We start from the raw sequence: 25,859 nt of genomic DNA, 5'->3' as shown, positions 1-25,859 counted from the left end.
AATGCGGCTCTGGAGCCAGCTGCGGGTGTGTGCGAAGCGACATTCAGGTGGCAGTGCTGAAGGCGCTGTTCTGGTACCTGAAATGTCCACAGCGGGATGAGGTGCCTCAGAGCAAACACCAGCTCCTGTCGACTGTGGCTGTAGTCCCACCCGATGTCGGGCCTGGGGTGGCCGGCGCGGGATGTTGGGGCAGCTGGCGCCGGCTGCCCCGAAGTCCCGCACTGGGGGACAGGGGCAGCGGGGAGGGGAGGGCTGTCGGGTGCAGGGAGTTTGGTTGCCAGCTGATTGACATCAGCCTGCCCCCTAGCAGCCACTTTTAGGTTGCTGCTTTAAGGTGCCTCGGAGGACTGCTCAGATGAGGCAATTATACTTCCCCAAGGAGGGTTGGGTGAGTACTCCTCAGGGCTGAGTTTTGCGCTTTCGGGTGGCCTACTGACAGCCGCATTTGGGTAGAATATGAGGCTTTACATCAGGGTATTCTGGCCACCTGAAAGCAGCTACAGTCCCCAGCTATGCCTGCCTTTTTCATACATGCAACAAACCAACACAGGCAAAGCTCCTCAACTTTCTCGACTACATCAATGACTAATTTGGTTCTGTTTCATGCACCATGATGATCTCTCGCTCTCTCGCTCGCTCTCTCACTCGCCCTGTGGCTCGCCAGTCGCTCTCCCTGTGGCTCGCCAGTCGCTCTCCCTGTGGCTCGCCAGTCGCTCTCCCTGTGGCTCGCCAGTCGCTCTCCCTGTGGCTCGCCAGTCGCTCTCCCTGTGGCTCGCCAGTCGCTCTCCCTGTGGCTCGCCAGTCGCTCTCCCTGTGGCTCGCCAGTCGCTCTCCCTGTGGCTCGCCAGTCGCTCTCCCTGTGGCTCGCCAGTCGCTCTCCCTGTGGCTCGCCAGTCGCTCTCCCTGTGGCTCGCCAGTCGCTCTCCCTGTGGCTCGCCAGTCGCTCTCCCTGTGGCTCGCCAGTCGCTCTCCCTGTGGCTCGCCAGTCGCTCTCCCTGTGGCTCGCCAGTCGCTCTCCCTGTGGCTCGCCAGTCGCTCTCCCTGTGGCTCGCCAGTCGCTCTCCCTGTGGCTCGCCAGTCGCTCTCCCTGTGGCTCGCCAGTCGCTCTCCCTGTGGCTCGCCAGTCGCTCTCCCTGTGGCTCGCCAGTCGCTCTCCCTGTGGCTCGCCAGTCGCTCTCCCTGTGGCTCGCCAGTCGCTCTCCCTGTGGCTCGCCAGTCGCTCTCCCTGTGGCTCGCCAGTCGCTCTCCCTGTGGCTCGCCAGTCGCTCTCCCTGTGGCTCGCCAGTCGCTCTCCCTGTGGCTCGCCAGTCGCTCTCCCTGTGGCTCGCCAGTCGCTCTCCCTGTGGCTCGCCAGTCGCTCTCCCTGTGGCTCGCCAGTCGCTCTCCCTGTGGCTCGCCAGTCGCTCTCCCTGTGGCTCGCCAGTCGCTCTCCCTGTGGCTCGCCAGTCGCTCTCCCTGTGGCTCGCCAGTCGCTCTCCCTGTGGCTCGCCAGTCGCTCTCCCTGTGGCTCGCCAGTCGCTCTCCCTGTGGCTCGCCAGTCGCTCTCCCTGTGGCTCGCCAGTCGCTCTCCCTGTGGCTCGCCAGTCGCTCTCCCTGTGGCTCGCCAGTCGCTCTCCCTGTGGCTCGCCAGTCGCTCTCCCTGTGGCTCGCCAGTCGCTCTCCCTGTGGCTCGCCAGTCGCTCTCCCTGTGGCTCGCCAGTCGCTCTCCCTGTGGCTCGCCAGTCGCTCTCCCTGTGGCTCGCCAGTCGCTCTCCCTGTGGCTCGCCAGTCGCTCTCCCTGTGGCTCGCCAGTCGCTCTCCCTGTGGCTCGCCAGTCGCTCTCCCTGTGGCTCGCCAGTCGCTCTCCCTGTGGCTCGCCAGTCGCTCTCCCTGTGGCTCGCCAGTCGCTCTCCCTGTGGCTCGCCAGTCGCTCTCCCTGTGGCTCGCCAGTCGCTCTCCCTGTGGCTCGCCAGTCGCTCTCCCTGTGGCTCGCCAGTCGCTCTCCCTGTGGCTCGCCAGTCGCTCTCCCTGTGGCTCGCCAGTCGCTCTCCCTGTGGCTCGCCAGTCGCTCTCCCTGTGGCTCGCCAGTCGCTCTCCCTGTGGCTCGCCAGTCGCTCTCCCTGTGGCTCGCCAGTCGCTCTCCCTGTGGCTCGCCAGTCGCTCTCCCTGTGGCTCGCCAGTCGCTCTCCCTGTGGCTCGCCAGTCGCTCTCCCTGTGGCTCGCCAGTCGCTCTCCCTGTGGCTCGCCAGTCGCTCTCCCTGTGGCTCGCCAGTCGCTCTCCCTGTGGCTCGCCAGTCGCTCTCCCTGTGGCTCGCCAGTCGCTCTCCCTGTGGCTCGCCAGTCGCTCTCCCTGTGGCTCGCCAGTCGCTCTCCCTGTGGCTCGCCAGTCGCTCTCCCTGTGGCTCGCCAGTCGCTCTCCCTGTGGCTCGCCAGTCGCTCTCCCTGTGGCTCGCCAGTCGCTCTCCCTGTGGCTCGCCAGTCGCTCTCCCTGTGGCTCGCCAGTCGCTCTCCCTGTGGCTCGCCAGTCGCTCTCCCTGTGGCTCGCCAGTCGCTCTCCCTGTGGCTCGCCAGTCGCTCTCCCTGTGGCTCGCCAGTCGCTCTCCCTGTGGCTCGCCAGTCGCTCTCCCTGTGGCTCGCCAGTCGCTCTCCCTGTGGCTCGCCAGTCGCTCTCCCTGTGGCTCGCCAGTCGCTCTCCCTGTGGCTCGCCAGTCGCTCTCCCTGTGGCTCGCCAGTCGCTCTCCCTGTGGCTCGCCAGTCGCTCTCCCTGTGGCTCGCCAGTCGCTCTCCCTGTGGCTCGCCAGTCGCTCTCCCTGTGGCTCGCCAGTCGCTCTCCCTGTGGCTCGCCAGTCGCTCTCCCTGTGGCTCGCCAGTCGCTCTCCCTGTGGCTCGCCAGTCGCTCTCCCTGTGGCTCGCCAGTCGCTCTCCCTGTGGCTCGCCAGTCGCTCTCCCTGTGGCTCGCCAGTCGCTCTCCCTGTGGCTCGCCAGTCGCTCTCCCTGTGGCTCGCCAGTCGCTCTCCCTGTGGCTCGCCAGTCGCTCTCCCTGTGGCTCGCCAGTCGCTCTCCCTGTGGCTCGCCAGTCGCTCTCCCTCTGGCTCGCCAGTCGCTCTCCCTGTGGCTCGCCAGTCGCTCTCCCTCTGGCTCGCCAGTCGCTCTCCCTGTGGCTCGCCAGTCGCTCTCCCTGTGGCTCGCCAGTCGCTCTCCCTGTGGCTCGCCAGTCGCTCTCCCTGTGGCTCGCCAGTCGCTCTCCCTGTGGCTCGCCAGTCGCTCTCCCTGTGGCTCGCCAGTCGCTCTCCCTGTGGCTCGCCAGTCGCTCTCCCTGTGGCTCGCCAGTCGCTCTCCCTGTGGCTCGCCAGTCGCTCTCCCTCTGGCTCGCCAGTCGCTCTCCCTGTGGCTCGCCAGTCGCTCTCCCTCTGGCTCGCCAGTCGCTCTCCCTCTGGCTCGCCAGTCGCTCTCCCTCTGGCTCGCCAGTCGCTCTCCCTCTGGCTCGCCAGTCGCTCTCCCTCTGGCTCGCCAGTCGCTCTCCCTCTGGCTCGCCAGTCGCTCTCCCTCTGGCTCGCCAGTCGCTCTCCCTCTGGCTCGCCAGTCGCTCTCCCTCTGGCTCGCCAGTCGCTCTCCCTCTGGCTCGCCAGTCGCTCTCCCTCTGGCTCGCCAGTCGCTCTCCCTCTGGCTCGCCAGTCGCTCTCCCTCTGGCTCGCCAGTCGCTCTCCCTCTGGCTCGCCAGTCGCTCTCCCTCTGGCTCGCCAGTCGCTCTCCCTCTGGCTCGCCAGTCGCTCTCCCTCTGGCTCGCCAGTCGCTCTCCCTCTGGCTCGCCAGTCGCTCTCCCTCTGGCTCGCCAGTCGCTCTCCCTCTGGCTCGCCAGTCGCTCTCCCTCTGGCTCGCCAGTCGCTCTCCCTCTGGCTCGCCAGTCGCTCTCCCTCTGGCTCGCCAGTCGCTCTCCCTCTGGCTCGCCAGTCGCGCTCCCTCTGGCTCGCCAGTCGCGCTCCCTCTGGCTCGCCAGTCGCGCTCCCTCTGGCTCGCCAGTCGCGCTCCCTCTGGCTCGCCAGTCGCGCTCCCTCTGGCTCGCCAGTCGCGCTCCCTCTGGCTCGCCAGTCGCGCTCCCTCTGGCTCGCCAGTCGCGCTCCCTCTGGCTCGCCAGTCGCGCTCCCTCTGGCTCGCCAGTCGCGCTCCCTCTGGCTCGCCAGTCGCGCTCCCTCTGGCTCGCCAGTCGCGCTCCCTCTGGCTCGCCAGTCGCGCTCCCTCTGGCTCGCCAGTCGCGCTCCCTCTGGCTCGCCAGTCGCGCTCCCTCTGGCTCGCCAGTCGCGCTCCCTCTGGCTCGCCAGTCGCGCTCCCTCTGGCTCGCCAGTCGCGCTCCCTCTGGCTCGCCAGTCGCGCTCCCTCTGGCTCGCCAGTCGCGCTCCCTCTGGCTCGCCAGTCGCGCTCCCTCTGGCTCGCCAGTCGCGCTCCCTCTGGCTCGCCAGTCGCGCTCCCTCTGGCTCGCCAGTCGCGCTCCCTCTGGCTCGCCAGTCGCGCTCCCTCTGGCTCGCCAGTCGCGCTCCCTCTGGCTCGCCAGTCGCGCTCCCTCTGGCTCGCCAGTCGCGCTCCCTCTGGCTCGCCAGTCGCGCTCCCTCTGGCTCGCCAGTCGCGCTCCCTCTGGCTCGCCAGTCGCGCTCCCTCTGGCTCGCCAGTCGCGCTCCCTCTGGCTCGCCAGTCGCGCTCCCTCTGGCTCGCCAGTCGCGCTCCCTCTGGCTCGCCAGTCGCGCTCCCTCTGGCTCGCCAGTCGCGCTCCCTCTGGCTCGCCAGTCGCGCTCCCTCTGGCTCGCCAGTCGCGCTCCCTCTGGCTCGCCAGTCGCGCTCCCTCTGGCTCGCCAGTCGCGCTCCCTCTGGCTCGCCAGTCGCGCTCCCTCTGGCTCGCCAGTCGCGCTCCCTCTGGCTCGCCAGTCGCGCTCCCTCTGGCTCGCCAGTCGCGCTCCCTCTGGCTCGCCAGTCGCGCTCCCTCTGGCTCGCCAGTCGCGCTCCCTCTGGCTCGCCAGTCGCGCTCCCTCTGGCTCGCCAGTCGCGCTCCCTCTGGCTCGCCAGTCGCGCTCCCTCTGGCTCGCCAGTCGCGCTCCCTCTGGCTCGCCAGTCGCGCTCCCTCTGGCTCGCCAGTCGCGCTCCCTCTGGCTCGCCAGTCGCGCTCCCTCTGGCTCGCCAGTCGCGCTCCCTCTGGCTCGCCAGTCGCGCTCCCTCTGGCTCGCCAGTCGCGCTCCCTCTGGCTCGCCAGTCGCGCTCCCTCTGGCTCGCCAGTCGCGCTCCCTCTGGCTCGCCAGTCGCGCTCCCTCTGGCTCGCCAGTCGCGCTCCCTCTGGCTCGCCAGTCGCGCTCCCTCTGGCTCGCCAGTCGCGCTCCCTCTGGCTCGCCAGTCGCGCTCCCTCTGGCTCGCCAGTCGCGCTCCCTCTGGCTCGCCAGTCGCGCTCCCTCTGGCTCGCCAGTCGCGCTCCCTCTGGCTCGCCAGTCGCGCTCCCTCTGGCTCGCCAGTCGCGCTCCCTCTGGCTCGCCAGTCGCGCTCCCTCTGGCTCGCCAGTCGCGCTCCCTCTGGCTCGCCAGTCGCGCTCCCTCTGGCTCGCCAGTCGCGCTCCCTCTGGCTCGCCAGTCGCGCTCCCTCTGGCTCGCCAGTCGCGCTCCCTCTGGCTCGCCAGTCGCGCTCCCTCTGGCTCGCCAGTCGCGCTCCCTCTGGCTCGCCAGTCGCGCTCCCTCTGGCTCGCCAGTCGCGCTCCCTCTGGCTCGCCAGTCGCGCTCCCTCTGGCTCGCCAGTCGCGCTCCCTCTGGCTCGCCAGTCGCGCTCCCTCTGGCTCGCCAGTCGCGCTCCCTCTGGCTCGCCAGTCGCGCTCCCTCTGGCTCGCCAGTCGCGCTCCCTCTGGCTCGCCAGTCGCGCTCCCTCTGGCTCGCCAGTCGCGCTCCCTCTGGCTCGCCAGTCGCGCTCCCTCTGGCTCGCCAGTCGCGCTCCCTCTGGCTCGCCAGTCGCGCTCCCTCTGGCTCGCCAGTCGCGCTCCCTCTGGCTCGCCAGTCGCGCTCCCTCTGGCTCGCCAGTCGCGCTCCCTCTGGCTCGCCAGTCGCGCTCCCTCTGGCTCGCCAGTCGCGCTCCCTCTGGCTCGCCAGTCGCGCTCCCTCTGGCTCGCCAGTCGCGCTCCCTCTGGCTCGCCAGTCGCGCTCCCTCTGGCTCGCCAGTCGCGCTCCCTCTGGCTCGCCAGTCGCGCTCCCTCTGGCTCGCCAGTCGCGCTCCCTCTGGCTCGCCAGTCGCGCTCCCTCTGGCTCGCCAGTCGCGCTCCCTCTGGCTCGCCAGTCGCGCTCCCTCTGGCTCGCCAGTCGCGCTCCCTCTGGCTCGCCAGTCGCGCTCCCTCTGGCTCGCCAGTCGCGCTCCCTCTGGCTCGCCAGTCGCGCTCCCTCTGGCTCGCCAGTCGCGCTCCCTCTGGCTCGCCAGTCGCGCTCCCTCTGGCTCGCCAGTCGCGCTCCCTCTGGCTCGCCAGTCGCGCTCCCTCTGGCTCGCCAGTCGCGCTCCCTCTGGCTCGCCAGTCGCGCTCCCTCTGGCTCGCCAGTCGCGCTCCCTCTGGCTCGCCAGTCGCGCTCCCTCTGGCTCGCCAGTCGCGCTCCCTCTGGCTCGCCAGTCGCGCTCCCTCTGGCTCGCCAGTCGCGCTCCCTCTGGCTCGCCAGTCGCGCTCCCTCTGGCTCGCCAGTCGCGCTCCCTCTGGCTCGCCAGTCGCGCTCCCTCTGGCTCGCCAGTCGCGCTCCCTCTGGCTCGCCAGTCGCGCTCCCTCTGGCTCGCCAGTCGCGCTCCCTCTGGCTCGCCAGTCGCGCTCCCTCTGGCTCGCCAGTCGCGCTCCCTCTGGCTCGCCAGTCGCGCTCCCTCTGGCTCGCCAGTCGCGCTCCCTCTGGCTCGCCAGTCGCGCTCCCTCTGGCTCGCCAGTCGCGCTCCCTCTGGCTCGCCAGTCGCGCTCCCTCTGGCTCGCCAGTCGCGCTCCCTCTGGCTCGCCAGTCGCGCTCCCTGTGGCTCGCCAGTCGCGCTCCCTGTGGCTCGCCAGTCGCGCTCCCTGTGGCTCGCCAGTCGCGCTCCCTGTGGCTCGCCAGTCGCGCTCCCTGTGGCTCGCCAGTCGCGCTCCCTGTGGCTCGCCAGTCGCGCTCCCTGTGGCTCGCCAGTCGCGCTCCCTGTGGCTCGCCAGTCGCGCTCCCTGTGGCTCGCCAGTCGCGCTCCCTGTGGCTCGCCAGTCGCGCTCCCTGTGGCTCGCCAGTCGCGCTCCCTGTGGCTCGCCAGTCGCGCTCCCTGTGGCTCGCCAGTCGCGCTCCCTGTGGCTCGCCAGTCGCGCTCCCTGTGGCTCGCCAGTCGCGCTCCCTGTGGCTCGCCAGTCGCGCTCCCTGTGGCTCGCCAGTCGCGCTCCCTGTGGCTCGCCAGTCGCGCTCCCTGTGGCTCGCCAGTCGCGCTCCCTGTGGCTCGCCAGTCGCGCTCCCTGTGGCTCGCCAGTCGCGCTCCCTGTGGCTCGCCAGTCGCGCTCCCTGTGGCTCGCCAGTCGCGCTCCCTGTGGCTCGCCAGTCGCGCTCCCTGTGGCTCGCCAGTCGCGCTCCCTGTGGCTCGCCAGTCGCGCTCCCTGTGGCTCGCCAGTCGCGCTCCCTGTGGCTCGCCAGTCGCGCTCCCTGTGGCTCGCCAGTCGCGCTCCCTGTGGCTCGCCAGTCGCGCTCCCTGTGGCTCGCCAGTCGCGCTCCCTGTGGCTCGCCAGTCGCGCTCCCTGTGGCTCGCCAGTCGCGCTCCCTGTGGCTCGCCAGTCGCGCTCCCTGTGGCTCGCCAGTCGCGCTCCCTGTGGCTCGCCAGTCGCGCTCCCTGTGGCTCGCCAGTCGCGCTCCCTGTGGCTCGCCAGTCGCGCTCCCTGTGGCTCGCCAGTCGCGCTCCCTGTGGCTCGCCAGTCGCGCTCCCTGTGGCTCGCCAGTCGCGCTCCCTGTGGCTCGCCAGTCGCGCTCCCTGTGGCTCGCCAGTCGCGCTCCCTGTGGCTCGCCAGTCGCGCTCCCTGTGGCTCGCCAGTCGCGCTCCCTGTGGCTCGCCAGTCGCGCTCCCTGTGGCTCGCCAGTCGCGCTCCCTGTGGCTCGCCAGTCGCGCTCCCTGTGGCTCGCCAGTCGCGCTCCCTGTGGCTCGCCAGTCGCGCTCCCTGTGGCTCGCCAGTCGCGCTCCCTGTGGCTCGCCAGTCGCGCTCCCTGTGGCTCGCCAGTCGCGCTCCCTGTGGCTCGCCAGTCGCGCTCCCTGTGGCTCGCCAGTCGCGCTCCCTGTGGCTCGCCAGTCGCGCTCCCTGTGGCTCGCCAGTCGCGCTCCCTGTGGCTCGCCAGTCGCGCTCCCTGTGGCTCGCCAGTCGCGCTCCCTGTGGCTCGCCAGTCGCGCTCCCTGTGGCTCGCCAGTCGCGCTCCCTGTGGCTCGCCAGTCGCGCTCCCTGTGGCTCGCCAGTCGCGCTCCCTGTGGCTCGCCAGTCGCGCTCCCTGTGGCTCGCCAGTCGCGCTCCCTGTGGCTCGCCAGTCGCGCTCCCTGTGGCTCGCCAGTCGCGCTCCCTGTGGCTCGCCAGTCGCGCTCCCTGTGGCTCGCCAGTCGCGCTCCCTGTGGCTCGCCAGTCGCGCTCCCTGTGGCTCGCCAGTCGCGCTCCCTGTGGCTCGCCAGTCGCGCTCCCTGTGGCTCGCCAGTCGCGCTCCCTGTGGCTCGCCAGTCGCGCTCCACAGGGATCTCTACAACCCACCAACTCCCACAGCTACATCAACTGCACCTCTTCATTCCCTGTCCTCTGTAAGGATTCCTTTCTGTCAATTCCTCCATCTCCATTACATTTGCTCCCAGGATGAGGTCTTCCATGTGATATCATCCAAGTTGTCCTCCTCCTTCAAAAAACATGGCTTCCCCTCTGCTGCCATCAAGTCAACACTTACCCATATATCCTCCATTAACTGCACATTCCCTGGCTCCCTCTGCCCCCAACGCAACAAGGATAGGACTCCCCCTGTTCTCACCTGCTACCCCACCAATCTCCACATTCAACATATCCTCCTCCGCCATTTCCATCACTTACTATGTGATCCCACCACCAGACGCACCTTGTCTCTACTCTCTGCCTTCCGCAGGGTCTGCTCTCTCCTTTCGACCAATTGCTCCTTGGTACCTACCCCTGTGACTGCAGGAGGCTTCAACAGTCCTTCCAACACTTCATTTATGAATCTGTACAGGTCATCTGCTACATCCAATGTTTCCATTGTAGTCTCCTCTATGTCTGAGAGACTGGATGCAAACTGGAAGACTGCTACGTTGAGCACTTTGTCTCTGTCTGCTGCAATAGCTGGAATCTCCAGGTGGCCATCCATTTCAATTCCCCATCCCATTTCCCTTGCTAATATGTCTGACCATTGTCTTATGCACTGCCAGAATGAGACCATCCACAAATTGGAGGAGCAAACCTCATATTCCACTTGGGAACCCTCCAACCGGATGGCATTAACATTGCTTTCTCTGGTCTCTTTTAGCCCCTACCCCAGCATCTATCCCTATGTTTTCTTTCTTCTCGCTCTGTCTTTCCCTCTTTATCCCTCTGTCTTCTTACACCCAGCTCTGCATTCAAACAGCAACCCCCCCTCCTCTAATCAATTCACCTTCCATCTCTCCTATCCATATCAAATAAAAACATTTTGTCTGTTGGTCTGTACTCTTCCCCTTGCTTTTTATTTCCTTCTCCCCAGCCTTTTAATTCTGGATCCTGTCTACTTTTTAGTCATACCTTGAAGAAGGACTCAGGCCTCCTATGGATACAGTGAGGCCTGTTGAGTTCCTCTGTCATTTCTGTGTTTTTACTACAATCACAGCATCTGTAGACGTTAGTGTTTCACTGCATAAGTCTATGACTGTGGCTGGATGCTTTTGATCCTTTTCCTATTAGAAAGCCCTAAAAATCCAGAATCAATCTAGAGAGACACAAAGCATCAAGATGCTTATTTTTAGAGAGTTAACCTTTAGAAGTGAACTCTTCCAGGGATAAAGCACATAAGAAACAACCTAATTTTCTTGTTGTATATGCAATAAATCTTGTTTGTTAAGTTCAGTTTTGTATTTGATTTTTTTAAACCTGCTGTGATATGTTTGAAATTGGTGTTCTTTGCTGTACTGCGGAATGCCACTTTTTTTTATTGATTAATTATAATTAAGATGTAATGTTTACTGTGGACCTCTGGTACCAAAGGTATTTGACTTAATCATTTAATGGCATAAAATTATTCTGATATATGAATGACAACACTGTTTATGAAAAGTCTCTTCAGCAAAACTTGTAATTAAGTCATGGTCAATGTGAAACTACCTTAAACGTTTTCTCCATGACTGGGCCTCCAATATTAATTAAGAACAGCATGCATTATTGTATGATAATAAAATGAAAGTGTTGAATAAGTTTATTGCCATGATTGATAGACATGCCAGATAGCAGTCCAGTTCAGAACTGCATAATTATTTTTTTTAATTTTAAATTTAAACATACAGCATGGTAGCAGAGCCTGTTGGTCACGAGCCTTGGCCACCCAAATATCCCAATTAACCTACAACCCCTGTATGTTTTGAAAGGAGGGGGGATCCTGAGCACCCAGAGGAGACCCATGCAAACATGGTGAGAATGTACAAACTCCTTCTAGACAGTGCCGGATTTGAACCTGGGTCACTGGGGCTGTAATAGCATTGTGCTATCTGCTATGCTAACTGTAAAGTGTGAAAGCATTAGAAGATGGATTTACCCCTGACAACTTACTGATAATACCAGATGTCTGACAAATATTTTTCTGACCATGACAATTTTTACGGCCTAGATGCATTCCTTATTAATTTTGGGCCTGGTGCAAACTCATTGAAAGGAGAAAGGGAGGGTAGTGATTGGAAGGGAATGGGAAGGGACAGGTTAAGTACCTGGAAATGGGCAAAAAGAGGAGGAACAGAAAGTTGCTCTGGAGACTGGGCAGAGGAGAGATTGTTTGGATAAATGGTGAATAGGAAATAGAATGCAGAGTAAGAGAGGAGAAAAGGAGAACAGCGATGGATAGGTTTTTATATTAAAAAAACCTGGTGTAGTGGGCTAATAAAGAGTCATAGAAAAGCAGAGGAGATTCAAATAAATAACAAGGATAGACAGTTGGCCATAGAAGCAGAGGATGGGGAATGCAGGAATACTTGGTGAGGGAAGATAGAAAGGAGGTGATCAAGCTAGGAGAGAATGATTCAGTAGAAACAGAGATAAAGATGTGGTGCTGGTGAAGGAAGAAGAGTTTAATGGAAAATGAAATGAATAAAGGTGAAAAGTTCAAGAGATGAGAAGAATAGAGAGCAGAAGAAGTGTAGTAGTGGAAAATGGGGTGTGTGGATTCAGGGGATTAGGACATTGATTCAATGGGGAAAATGAGTAATGGGCAAAGAGCAGCACAGCCAAAGTGGGAAATGTGGAGAAGATGGTGGATGGATGATTACAATTAGTTATCCATGCTCAATCATTTGTAACTAGTAAAACACTGCCAAAGTGGAACTGTGGGACAATACAGGTGGTAAACCACATCATTTGGGATGGTGTTACCCCAAGAAGCAGTATAGTCTCTATAGTTTTCTCTATCAAATAAATATCTGTTCAGCAATCACAAAACCCTGGAGAGTTTCACTCAAGGTGATACTTATTAAAGGAATGTAGCAAATTCCGAGAGAAGCAGGGAAACTTTTTTTTTTTTTTTAATTTTTTTATTTTTCACACCATAAATCACATTAGCCATGATATACACTATTTCTTTTTCACACATATACAGTGACTTTTTCTCCCCCCCACCCCCCCCTCTCATCCATTTTAGGTATACAATCTAGGTTGCATTAAGCCAGTCAGACAATGTTGTCATTCAACAAAATTACACCAGAAATTCTACTGAGTCCATTCTTTTCTTTCCTTCTCCTTCCATCAACTTAGGTAATGTTTGTCCCCGGTAGGTTTTCGCTATTGTATTTAATGTAAGGCTCCTATACTTGTTCGAATATTTCAATATTATTTCTTAACCAATATGTTATTTTTTCTAATGGAATACATTTATTCATTTAAATTTGGTAGTTTCTTCCTTTTAATTTGGTTATGTATTCCATTAATATTTAAAGACATATAGTTCAGCGTAGCCCTTTTATATTTTGTTTATCTTCTCTTTCCGTTTTTCCATCATTACCTTTCCTCCTTTTCCATTTCTGTTTTCTTATTTTCAACTCTTTATAAGACAACATTCCTACAACATCTAACATTTTCCTTATTCTCCTATTTCTATCTTATTTATCCCCAATCTCCCCTTCACCTCCTGAGTTGTCCTTTATCCCTTGTCGGACAACCACATCTCCCCTCTCCATTTGGATTTGCGAATCCACTCGCAAGCGTCAACTGATTTTGCAGTGACCGCTATTTCCCCCCACCCCGCCTCCCCCAGAAAAGATTTCACTTTTCATATGTCACAAAGGTCCCTCTTTTCATTCCCTCCTTATTCTCTCTATTCCATTACCTTCCCTTATTAATTCTTGTCTATACTATCTATATTTTCCTCTAAGTACAGATACATTCACGTATGCACATTGTCTCTATTCACTCTTATACCTCTTTACCTGCATACATATCAATCGTGATCATTTTTACTCTCATTACCCGTCTTCATCCCTCAGTCTATTTTTGTCTTTACCCACATACATATCAGTCGTGATCATTTTAACTCTCATTACCCGTCTTCCTCCCTCAGTCTATTTTTGTAATTGTTCTGCAAATTTTCGTGCTTCTTCTGGATCCGAGAATAGTCTGTTTTGTTGTCCTGGAATAAATATTTTCAATACCGCTGGATGCTTTAGTATAAATTTATACCCTTTCTTCCATAAAATCGCCTTTGCTGTATTGAACTCTTTTCTCTTCTTTAGGAGTTCAAAACTTATATCTGGATAAATGAAGATTTTTTGCCCTTTATACTCCAGTGGTTTGTTGCCCTCTCTTACTTTTTCCATTGTCTTCTCCAGTACCTTTTCTCTTGTAGTATATCTTAGGAATTTTACTACAATAGATCTTGGTTTTTGTTGTGGTTGTGGTTTAGAGGCCAATACTCTATGTGCCCTTTCTATTTCCATTTCATGCTGTAGTTCTGGACATCCTAGGGTCTTAGGGATCCACTCTTTTATAAACTCCCTCATATTCTTGCCTTCTTCATCTTCCTTAAGGCCCACTATCTTTATGTTATTTCTTCTGTTATGGTTTTCCATTGTATCTATTTTTTGAGCTAGTAGTTCTTGTGTCTCTTTAGTTTTTTTATTAGATTTCTCCAATTTCTTTTTTAAGTCTTCTACCTCCATTTCTGCTGCTACTGCCCGCTCTTCCATCTTGTCCATTTTTTTTCCCATTTCTGTTAAGGTCATCTCCATTTTAATTATTTTCTCTTCTGTGTTGTTTATTCTTTTTCTTAAATCCTTAAATTCCTGTGTTTGCCATTCTTTAAATGACTCCATGTATCCTTTAATAAGAGCAAGTATATCCTTTACCTTGCCTATCTTTTCTTCTTCTATTTCACCATACTCTTCCTCTTCTTCTTCCTCTGGGTTGACCATCTGTTGTTTCTTTGTTGCCCTTTCCTCCTCTTCTTTCTTGTTTCTATTGTCTTCTGTGGTCTCTTCTTGCTGCAGGTGTTCTGCAGCTGTCGTTGCCGGCTGTGGAGATCGACTCCCCAGCTGGTCCCCCCTCCCGTCGGTGTGTTTTTTTTTCATTCGCATCGCGCATGCGCGAAACTTCGCGCATGCGCGGTTGCGCACTTTTGCTCGGCTCTGCGAGCCATTTTTGTAGTCCATTATTTACCGACCTGAGGGAGCGGGTTTCTCTCTCCGCAGCGGGCCTCTTCGGACAGGTAAGGCCTTCACCTTTTTCCTCCTTTGTCTTCTCTTCCTCTCTTCTTACCGTTGCTTTCGACTTTTCTTTTTTTGTCGCCATCTTCTTTCCACCTTTATACTCACTTTTCTGTAACTTTTATTTCTGTGCCTTTGTGTTTTCTCTTGTTTTTCCCGACTTTTCTGGAGAGGGCTGGAGTTCACCGTCCGGCCACTACTCCATCACGTGACTCCTCCTCAGAAGCAGGGAAACTTGACTTCAACTTGGCAGCTACACTAAAACCTGAGCACTAATCTGAGAGTGCCAGGACAAACACAAGGGATTCCAGTGGAAATTCTCTGATAATGTTGTGTATTGAACTATGATACACTAATGGACAATGGGAAAAACAACATCACAGGACAACCAGCAATAATGTGGCAGTGTACTAAGTTATATGGAAACTGAATAAGGAATAGAAAAATGCCCTCATCAGGGATGATTATCCTTGCTGTTTTTGAAAACTGGTAGGTTTGTGGGGGTTCAGCAGTGCCAATCAATTTCCTGTGTTTTGAATGTTAAAACACATTTAAACTGATCCAGTATGATTCAATGATCATTGGAGAGTCAGAGGTGGTGAGAGTGAGCAAATTTAATTTCTTGGGCATCACAATCTTGGGTGATCTTTCCTGGGCCCAATAGACCAATGACATCGTGAAGAAAGCACATGTGCCCCTCTACTTCCTGGGGAGTTTGTGGAGGTTTGGTATGACATTGGAAAACCTGGCAAATGTCTACAAATGTGTGGTAGAAAGTGTGCTGACTGGCTACATCACAGTTTAGTATGGGAACACCAATACCCCTGAGTGTAAAGCTCTGCAATAGGTAGTGGTCACAGCCCAGGACATGACAAGTAAAACCCTCCCCTCCTTCAAAAACATCTACAGGGAATGCTGCTGTCGGAGAGCAGCAGCAGTAATCAAGTATCCATACCACCAAGCACATGCTCTATTCTTACTGCTACCATCAGGAAAGAGATATAGGTGCCACACGACTTGCACCACCAGGTTCAGGAACAGCTGCTTCCCCTCCACCATCAGATTCCACAACAACAAACTCAATCGGGGACTTATTTAAGGACTCTTACTTTTGTAATTTGTTATTTTTTCTCTCTCTATTGCATAGTCAGTTTAATTACATTTATTTGTTTACATGTATATGTTGAGTCAGGTTTTGTTTTGCACTGCCAGTAAGTGGTAATTCTTCATAGATTACAGGAAAAGAATCTCAGGGTTGTATGTGATGTCATGTATGTACATTGACAATAAATCTGAAATGCATAGTCTCTGGTGATTCAGTGGCAGTATTGGTGCAGCCTTCAGTGACAAATACACAATGCAAAATATTACAGATAGTTGTATAACCACTGGATATGTTTTATTTCCAATCTTACAGCCAATCAAAACATTATCTATAATACTGCAAAGAATGTTCTGACTTAACTGGAAAATTTAGAAATAAAACTTCTAGAAAACAACTTTATGATTTTACTTGGTCATTTTCTTTGTATACATTTGTTATTTTTAATTCTTGAAGAGATGTTTTATATGAAGGTAATATAACTTCAGCTACTCAATTCCCAAAATTTATTACCACTATTCTAATATGCCTTCCAGCAGAAAAATAGCCAATCATTTCAAATAAAGACCAACACAAATACCCAGCCAAAACCCCACAGTTAAGAATGGGTCTTCTAGATTACAGCACAAACAGCTGCAACTATGGTGAAATACCTGTGCATACAATAGAAGCTTCAGACCTCCATGCAGGTAGTGGTTCAAACTTAATGCCCTCCTTAATCGAGTAAAGCATTTGTGATGGAGAGAAAGAAACACCTTCCCTTGAAGCATGCTGTATTTTTAAATTCTGTTTAAATCTTTGGAATGTACAGGTATGGCAGATTCTGCCCCAGAACCACTCTCCACAAAAACAAATAATTTCCTTATATGTCACAGTTGATTATACCAGTTAAATTCCAAAAGAAGTGCCAAGTTTGCTTTTTCAATACATGACCCCAAAATTTTCAGTCAAAATGATGGTAAGGATGATAAACCTCAGTACGAATTCTGTACAAAATGCTACAGCAACTTCAGACTTGGACTGATGTGCGATTAAATTCAGAAACCCAAAAACTACTCTTCAAGAAGTTGTGAACACAGTTTTTGACAATTGGTTCAGAATTGAAATGTATTGACATGATTTATTCTATTTTCTTCCCAAATGAAAATCCATCCTAGCTAACTTGTTGAGTGCAGATCTATCTGCTGTTACACTTCACAGTTCTCAGGTTTGCCTTTCTTTGTAATTACGGGGAGGCTATTCCAGTGCAGAGATATCACGACAAACAGCATCTGTTCTTAGCCAATGCACTCACACAGAGTTGGGCAGCAGAGTCGGGTATGGTTAGCCTGGCTGATTTTACCTTTCACAAGACGACTAAGAACAATTCAACTGGTTCAGAATCTTCCAGTTTATTGGGTTTAATGTTATGAAATTGATTTATGCAAACAAATATTTAATGAGTGAGAACAAATTACAATTAAACTTGTTTGTTCCTGCCGATTTAGTGACTGATTCAAAAATAAATTCACTTGGAGGAGATGCATTTTGAACCATTTTCAGTACAATTAGCTGGCCACTGGTGACTCAAGGAGAGGAAGCTGTGAAAGCTGTGGGCCGGAGACTGCTGTCAGGAGACTTGTGCTGGGTTGCGGACTGCTGGAGACTGGCTCGAACTGGCTGGAGAGGCACCAGGTATCAGAACTGGAGCTCGGGTTGCCAATAGTTTGGACTGGACTCTGTGTGGCTGCAGATGTGCTGGAGGTTAATCTACAGACACTCGGTGACTCTGGGGGGGGAGGACTCTCTTTTGCTTCTCTCTCTCTCTGACTGTTGGTCTGACCGTAAGAGGCACTAAAGAAATTTCTGCCAGTGGCAAATCTGTCTGCCTTACAGCAGGCAAAAAAGAAATTTCATGTAATATGACACTGTTTATTACCATGATAATAAATTAAATCTTGATTCTAACTGCCAGGGTATTTATTTTCACCACAACCTTAATTTTTAACAGGATTTTTTCAAATTTCACAAAACCCTCCTGAAAATTAGTTTTGTGATTCACATTAAAATCAATTAAAATACATTTTTAAGGGTACTGAAGGAAGAGACTTGGTAGTACAGTAAATTAGCATTCTAGGTCTCCGTGAACTGACATCACATCCAGCTTCATGCAGTAGGTGACGGCTTCTTTGCTCTGCCTGCTGTTGTGAAGTTGGTTGAATATGAGCCATCTGCAAATTCTGAAATCACATTGGGATGACTGGTGGAAGCAAGGGACACTTCTAGCCATAAAGGTATGGTGGCTCTGCAAAGACACAAGGGATGGATTGTGCATGTACTATCTACACTGTTTGGGCCAGAATATTGAACCTATCATTCACAGACTTTGCACTACTCAACAAACTCTCAGTGAGTTTTGCAAACCCTTATAATCTGGATTCTTCAGCAAAGTCCTACACTGATTCACACCTAGATTTCCCAATGGACACACTCAAATGAATTGTGGAAATTTCTGCCCTTACTTCTGGCCTATGAAACTCATCATTAGCCAACATTCCCCAGTTATGCTAGGAATTTCATGAGTGTAGGTTATGTAACATAAATCTCTCAGTCTGCACAGGCATAAACATGGGTTCATAGTCTTTTGATTTTTGTGACAAATCTGCACCTAGGAATATAGTGAACAACATGAAAAAATACACCCATTGATCTCGATGCAAGCTGCATGCAAAGATTGCACTATGTGCTTCTTATAATCTATTCATTATCCATCTAAATAGCAATATTAGCATTGGAATTAGGGTTGATTAGCTGGATGCATTAGCAAGGAACTAATGCCAAGCAATAGCTGGCACAAAGTTAAAGCTGGTCTTCATTGAAGTAGCTAAAGAATGTTCTACATTGAATCTGATCTGACAACTAGGTAAGTAGTAAAAGAGTGGGTGCCAGAGATTTGACCACTGCATTGGGATCTTGATTTGGCAGCTTGAAAGTAAGTCATAAGTCTTGTAATGGAGAGAGCCAGGAGACCCTCGAGGGAGATGTTCTGAAAGCAAAAGAAGTGGAGTGATTCAGTGGTGCTCCAATGAATCACTGATGAATGATCTAGGTCAGTGAATGTTAGCTACTTGTAGTGAGGTAGAAACTCATTACTTTTGCAATGTATCTTTTATTATAGACAGGAACTACTAAATATGGAGTTCATAAATCTAAACAGAAGTGGGAACTGGATTTGAATATTAGAATGATAAGTAAAGATGGTCAGATCTAAATCGAGATTGTATGACAAATACTATTAACGTAAGGTATAGATTAGTTCAATATAATTTTTTTGCATCAGCTATATTTGACACAACAAAAATTGAATAGAATGAAATCAGATTAATTAGATCAATGTTTTAGGTGTGGTGAAGAGACAGGCACTTTATTTGCTCCTTCGTCCATGAGGAAATTGTCCTCCCTGTCCAACAGCCACAATGCCAGGTAAGATTTCACAGCACTCACACTTGCCTTTCTCTCTCCGGAGAGTTACAGTTGGATACAGGAGCAAATAAGTTCTGGTTCAACTAGACCTACATCTTCCAATGAAGGATCTTTGACCTAAATTTTACCTTTCTCTCTCTCTGCCTCTCCACAGATGCTGCCTGATCTGTTTACTGTATTTTCTTTTTTTGTGTCAGATTTTTAGTATTTTTTTAAATTTTGCCTTTATCTTCTATCATTATGGAGATGATGTTGGCCAATACGGTGAGTGTCACTATTGAGGGCTGTCACTATTGAGGACTGCACATGGATAAAACCATCAAACCTTTCTTCTCACATCCAACCTCTCTCGCAACCAACATTTTCTCCTCACCCCTACCACTCCCAAACCACAGCTGTATCTTAGAAGATGGAATAGAGCTGGAATCTGTCCAACTCAGCAGATCAGACAGCCTTGATAAGTAGAAATAATCAAGGCAGCATTTCAGATCAGACTAAATTAAAGCAGGGCTGATATTTAGAATATGAAGGAGGAAATAACCTGGGGAAGAGACAAACAGTGATAGGCTATTGGATGGAAGATGGGAGAAGTGGAGAGACAGGTGGAGGGAAAGACCATTGGTGGACATCATGATTTGCCTGCCCTTTGTTTTTCTGCCAGAGGTTCACTGAGGATGCCACAAAGATCAGCATTCTTTGCTACACCATTTTGGTGCAGTGCTCAAAATAATCAGGCATACTGAGACACATTTCTCTCTGAACTTCATTAAATAAATATTTTATTATGTGGTAAATTTGTCACCTAATTGATAGAGTCTCTCATCTCTCATAATGCCATTTAATTTTGAGCCATTAATTATAAAATAATGATTTGAATAATTCCAAAGAATTTTAACATTAATGGTGTGATGAATCTCATTGGTACCTAGCCATTACATGTAGTGTTATGTGAAAATTAAAGTAATATTTTTATTTTGTAACAGTGGAAACTTCACTATCGATGCACATGTTATGAATGTGTTTATGCATACTAAAGGAGGATTCAATTTTTAAATATGCAATATTCATCCAAATAGATATCTTATTTACATTAATGTAGCTTCTATCACATTCTCCATTATTAATGTCACTTGAAATGCATGATTTATTTTCTATAAAAACAAAATAAGCCAATTACAATTCTGCCATTATATGATCATTCAATGTTGTGCTATTTTGGGGTCAAATGTAACAGCCTGCTGAAAAATGCCCCAAAATATAATAATGGGTGCTTTTCATCATTCTGACAAAGAGTGTTCTTCTGAAAATTCCTTTTTCTTTGGCTTGGCTTCGTGGACGAAGATTTATGGAGGGGTATGTCCACGTCTGCTGCAGGGTCATTGGTGACTGACAAGTCTAATGCGGGACAGGCAGGAGATAAAACACCAGTGTTATGTGCCTTCAAAAGTCAAATGTTAGGACCCATTTTACATGTGCATCCCTGACAAGGAGTGTTCCTTTGCATTTTCCATTCATTAGTAGAACGTATTGATTAATGCAGCTTTGTTCTTCATCAATTCTGTGACTTCACACTGTGTGTGGTGAAACTGAGACATTTCAGTGTTCCGGGTTAATCAGCTACACACTTCTCAATGTTATAATTTAAAGGCAAAATGTTGCTATATAGATATTTGGGAAAACCACAAGTTGCCTCTTCTTGCAAGCTAATCTGTGTTCAACTTATGTTTTTAAAAGTTTCCATAAATGATGTTGTAGGACTTAAGCAGCATTTTCTGTTGGTAATTTAAAACCAACATAGGTGGAAAATACATTATTTGAAATGTACTAAATTATTATGTTCTGTTGTATCTTGCAGATTTTGGCCATCATATCCATCTTATTCATTGTGTTGTCAACTATTGCCTTGTCTCTCAACACTCTTCCTGAACTTCAGGACATGGATGAGTTTGGACAAGCCAATGACAATCCACAACTTGCCCACGTTGAAGCAGTTTGCATCGCATGGTTCACAATGGAGTATCTTTTACGATTCTTATCATCGCCAAATAAGTGGAAATTTTTTAAAGGCCCATTGAATGTAATTGATCTTATGGCCATCTTGCCGTATTATATAACAATTTTTCTCACAGAATCAAACAAGAGTGTTCTCCAGTTCCAAAATGTTAGGCGAGTTGTTCAAATATTCCGTATTATGAGAATACTGAGAATTCTTAAACTGGCCCGTCATTCAACAGGATTGCAGTCATTGGGTTTTACTCTCAGGCGGAGTTACAATGAACTAGGTTTGCTAATATTGTTTTTGGCTATGGGCATTATGATATTTTCAAGCTTGGTATTTTTTGCTGAAAAAGATGAAGATGCAACAAAGTTTACAAGTATTCCTGCATCTTTCTGGTGGGCAACCATCACTATGACAACAGTAGGATATGGAGACATCTATCCCAAAACATTATTAGGCAAAATAGTTGGAGGACTTTGTTGCATTGCTGGGGTGTTAGTGATAGCTCTGCCCATACCAATAATTGTAAACAACTTCTCAGAGTTTTACAAAGAGCAAAAAAGGCAAGAGAAAGCAATTAAGAGAAGAGAAGCTCTCGAAAGAGCCAAAAGAAATGGAAGTATTGTTTCAATGAACTTGAAAGATGCATTTGCTCGCAGCATGGAACTTATGGATGTTGTGGTCGATAAAGGAGTTGATAATGTGATTAAACAAGAAAAATGCATTGGGAATCATCTTTCACCAAACCATTGTAAGTGGGCAATGTCTGAAACAAGCTCCAATAAGTCTTTTGAGACTAAATACCAGGAGTTAAGCCAGCATAATTCAAGTGAGCAGTTGAATACCCCCATCCCCAGCCCACAGCATCTGAATGCTCAAAAGCTGGAAGAAATATATAATCAAATGACAAAGGCACAATCTCAGCCAAATCTTACTTGTGAAAAGACACAACAATCTATTAAATCTCCTGTTCATGAAGAAGAACTTGAAATGGAAATGGTTCCTTGCTCTACAGACCCATTGCTCACTGCTCCAATAGAACCAATTTTGGACATGAGGAGCATTTCTAGCATTGACAGCTTTGCTAGTTGTACCACTGACTTTACTGAAGCTGATAGGTTTCCACACCTTTCAAGGATATCTGAACAAGCTTATCGGAGATGGATTACTGGCACTGGTCCTCTCAGTGAGTACAAGGCTGGAGAAAACACCATGTTCAAAGATAATTCCGGTAAAGTCAACAGAAGTTTCTGCTTTGAGCAACCAGTATCCTCCAACATAAACAGCACCTTGGAAAGCCCAAAGAGCTCAATGAAGAACAGGAACTCTTTGAAATCTAGATCACTTAAAGTGAATTTTAAGGAAATTAAAAGCGATGCTCCTCAAACACCACCAAGTACTGCCAGACCATTGCCCATGATAGTGACAGACTTATCAGTATCTACACCTAAACATGTCAGCACGATTCTGCTGGAGAAAAACTCTTGTCGGGATGAGAGTCTCCCAATGACCACTGATATACCAGTCTTACACCAGATTTCCAGTATAGATTCACCACAGTCACTGGCTAAAGAAAGACTTTTTGCTTTCCAAACAAGAGGGCGGAAGAGTTGCATTGACATAGACAGCGGTGAAGATGAAGAGTTACTGGTGGAAGAAAAGACACATCTCTACAACCAACAGGAATCTAGTCAGAACTGCTGCTCTGGAGGGCATGATAAGCACAGCCATAATGGAAACCACCTTGAAGATGTGAGTGTAATGGGTGCTGTTTCTCCAAAGCACACGAGTCAAAACTGCTCATCTAGTGTTCCAGGAGATGGCAAATTAGACAGTATCCAAACTGGGTACAAGATGGAAAATCATATGTTTACACCAGAGATTCATGTCAAACCTGGAGAAGGAGGCTATTCATCATCTTGTGAAACCAGCATGTGACTATAAAGAAAGTAAAAGTATTTTTTCTGGTTCTTTAGAATTCTATTAAGAAAATGAAATGGTATAATTTATGCCTATGGTTTTTGCATGGCATGATGAATCTTTTAATGCAGCTGCTGTTTGACTCAAAATTATCAGAGACTATATCTCTGCAGATAAGGAATTTGAGAATAGCAGGGAAAAACTAAGGGTTCCATATGGAGCCCACATAATGTAAAGTTTGGAGATGTTTTCATCTTTTCGCCAACAAGACTGGCACCATTTTATGCCACCACAAATTCATTATACTAGAATATTTTTAGGACTTGCACAAAGGAAGGACAAGATGGACATGCATGCATTGGGAACCAGTGTGATGCAGAGGTGCTTAGAGCATGTAAAATGTATACTGGTAATTATTTGTAAATAGTTGGGAATATGCCAAGAAGTTATCAAATCAAACAATTACGTAAAACAATTATTCTGAGGCACACTTTTTTTCCCTTCACGGCACCATCTGCAGGAGGTATAAAGTTTTGTTGCATCATTAGAACCAGTCAAGAGAAATAATATATCAACCAGGGTTTACTCCTAATTTGTAACCATATACATGGGCAATCTAGATACAAATAAATTGAACAGAATAAAAGGGTCACATAGTTTTTTTTAACAAATGACTTATGCAAGTAAATGCTACACATCAAAGATTCTGGAATCTTTTAAATGAAACTATTGAACCTTGCATATCCCAGAAGGAGTTCTCCACTATAAAATCTGTTCAATCATCCAGAACCAAGCAAGCAAGTTTCCTCCAATTGTATTTGTTCAAGGGTGCACCGATTCCTGACATCATGGCCAGATTCTCAAATGTGCATGCACCAATGGCCATGTTAATCAAGCAAAAATCTTGCTAGCTAACCGCAATCTGTCATGAATTAAATGCTTGGACTTGTGCAACTACTCTAGTTTTAATATACCCGGATAAACAGTTGAATGATGACTCACTTTCTAGCTATTCCTCTCCAAGGAAGGAAAAGTTCAAAATACTTCATCCCCTGTGCTGAACAATTTAATTACTGTGACAGAAATATAATTGCTGCTTACCATATAATCTCCAAACTTTTTCAATGTCACCCAACCCTGTGTCTCAAGGTTCTAATCAAAACATGAATTGATTAGAGTGATAAACCATGCTGAAATTTTGAACATTTATAATGGAACTTATGTTAATTGGTTTCAATCAAAATTGAGAAACATTTTCACTTTGACCTGGTAGATGGAGCATGAGAGCATTTTTAAAGCAATGACCTTTTTGTGCTAATGGAGGAAATTCTAGAACATCATTTTATTCTATTCTGATTGTGTAAATTTCCTTAAAAATGGGGCAGAAACTATTTTACTTGGGCTATATTTATTTGTAATAAAAACATTAAGTTAAGATTTGCACAAATCTGTTGGTTAATATATTTTTGTTAAATCTTAGTTTTGAAAGAATGGGGAGGATTTAATGACCAGGAATCAGAATGTGCAGCATTGGACTCTCATGGATTTATCTTTTATTGATACTTGTCAAATAGTCATTACAAATGGATAAACTGTATTTTTCTTGTCAGAATTCTATTTTTATGGGTTATTTGAAAAATATATTTGTGTACTTGGAGAGCTCTGGACTACCACAAAAAGATTCCAGGGCTTTCATGCTAAGTTCCCCTTCTAATCTTCGCTGACTCCTGTATTGATGTTCCATGTTTGTTTGTGTGCATTCTTGTCCATCACTTGATAAATAATTAAACATTCTTTCACTTCCTCAAAATTTATGTCTGATCAGAACTAAACGACCTACAAATGGAAATTTTCCAATGGAGCCATCTGAAAGTTTATTCTGGAGATTCCTGGTACATGGTCATTAATTCTCATTGCATGGAGAAATTTTCTGTGCAATATGTGTAACAATGCTGTAAAGCTGTTCATAATATAAAGGTTTACCTTTTTTTACACATATTGAGCACAGTAAACTTCCCCACAGATTGTTTTCTTGTTGATGTGAAAACTTACATTAGCAATTATAATATGTATACATTTCATTTGCACTTTAGTTAATGTCATTGTTTCAGTGGTGTACTGTGAATAATGTCTGAACTACTAATACATTAAGTAGTAAATACAAAATGTAAATTTCTGTTAATTTTAATTGGTCTGTTTTATTTATAGTATTGTTAGGGCAGACAATTTTTCTGAAGAACTAAACTAATCCAAGTCAGACATTATATATCTAAATTATTGAACTGTTTTCTGTATGTCAGTATAAACATATTTGGACCATAATGGAATGCCTTTAACCTGCCTTTTGATCTGTAGTTTGATATCTTAATTGTGGAATGATATCATGTTTCTTTTCACCAAGCAAATAATATATTTTTTGCTTTGTTATTATTAAATAACATGGAAGAATATTTTTAAAGTAATGAAAATATTTCTTAACATTTGATAGCACGATACTGGGTATGACAAACAGATTTCTGTGAAGGAGCAAGTGAAATATGAATATCAAATGCATATCATAAAAATGAAAAGATTTTTTTCAATCTAATGTAGAAATATCTTAATATGAAAAGATTTAAGCTTAGCACTCCAAATGAAAGTGCAGTACCCCAAACATCTTCAACTCCTTCATCATAAGGCCAGAATGGAGACATTCATTAATGATTTCAAACTGTTCAATCCTATTTGCATATAGACATCCCACAAAAATATCTAACCAACATTCAGACATCAGTTAATAAGTCACAACTAACATTTGTGTCACTAGAGAGCCAAGCAATGACTGTCTCCAACAAAAGAGAGATTAATCACTCACCCTTGACATTCAATGGTATTACCATTATAAAGTCATGATTCACAAAAGTCCTGGGAATCACCAATGACCAGAGATTTAACCAGACCAGCTTATCAACATGATCACAAGACCAGGTCATAGGCAGGGTATGCTATGATGAATGACTCAAGAGCATAATGGAATATACTTTCCTTGTCTGGATGTGTGCAGCTCCAACAATTTTCATGACACCATCCAGAACCTAGCAGTCCACTTGAATGATAACCCATCCACTACCATCAACTTCTATTCTCTCCACAACGGATACAGTGAGTTCCAGTTACAAAATCCACTGCTTGTAGATCCACTCTCAGCATTGCTTAAGTTCACAACTTCTACCACCAAGAAGGGCAGGCACATGAGAACAATAAAACCTAAGTTGCATACTTACCTGATTTGGAATTTTATCACCATTCTGTCATCATATTCAAGTGTATTTGCACAGCTACAGGGTGCCTTCTCTTATTCTGCACATTGCATGGAATTGTCACCAGACAACTCATGGCTGGGACAGTGAGCATTTTGTTACAGCTCAAAGTCAACAGATGCTCACTGACTCATAGATGACCAAAACTTCTATAAAGGACTGTAAAAAAAGTAGACCATAATTAATACCAACTTGCAACACC

At 49.2% G+C, this 25,859-nt stretch overlaps 1 protein-coding gene across 1 annotated transcript in view; it reads left to right on the top strand.

Moving 5' to 3' along the window:
• The window catches only part of LOC138755378 (potassium voltage-gated channel subfamily B member 2-like), a 339,975-nt gene extending 315,625 nt beyond the window's left edge, over nt 1-24,350 (top strand). The window contains exon 2 of the mRNA XM_069921236.1: nt 20,295-24,350. Coding sequence (XP_069777337.1) covers nt 20,295-22,376 — 2,082 coding nt within the window. The 3' untranslated portion in view covers nt 22,377-24,350. The remainder of the gene's footprint in view (nt 1-20,294) is intronic.
• The last annotated feature ends 1,509 nt before the right edge of the window (nt 24,351-25,859 follow it).

This window comes from Narcine bancroftii, chromosome 2 (assembly GCF_036971445.1).
Source record: "Narcine bancroftii isolate sNarBan1 chromosome 2, sNarBan1.hap1, whole genome shotgun sequence".
In the NCBI taxonomy this organism is placed as follows: domain Eukaryota; kingdom Metazoa; phylum Chordata; class Chondrichthyes; order Torpediniformes; family Narcinidae; genus Narcine; species Narcine bancroftii.
Note: the sequence above shows the minus strand (reverse complement) of the source record. Positions and strands in the feature narration are given on the sequence as shown.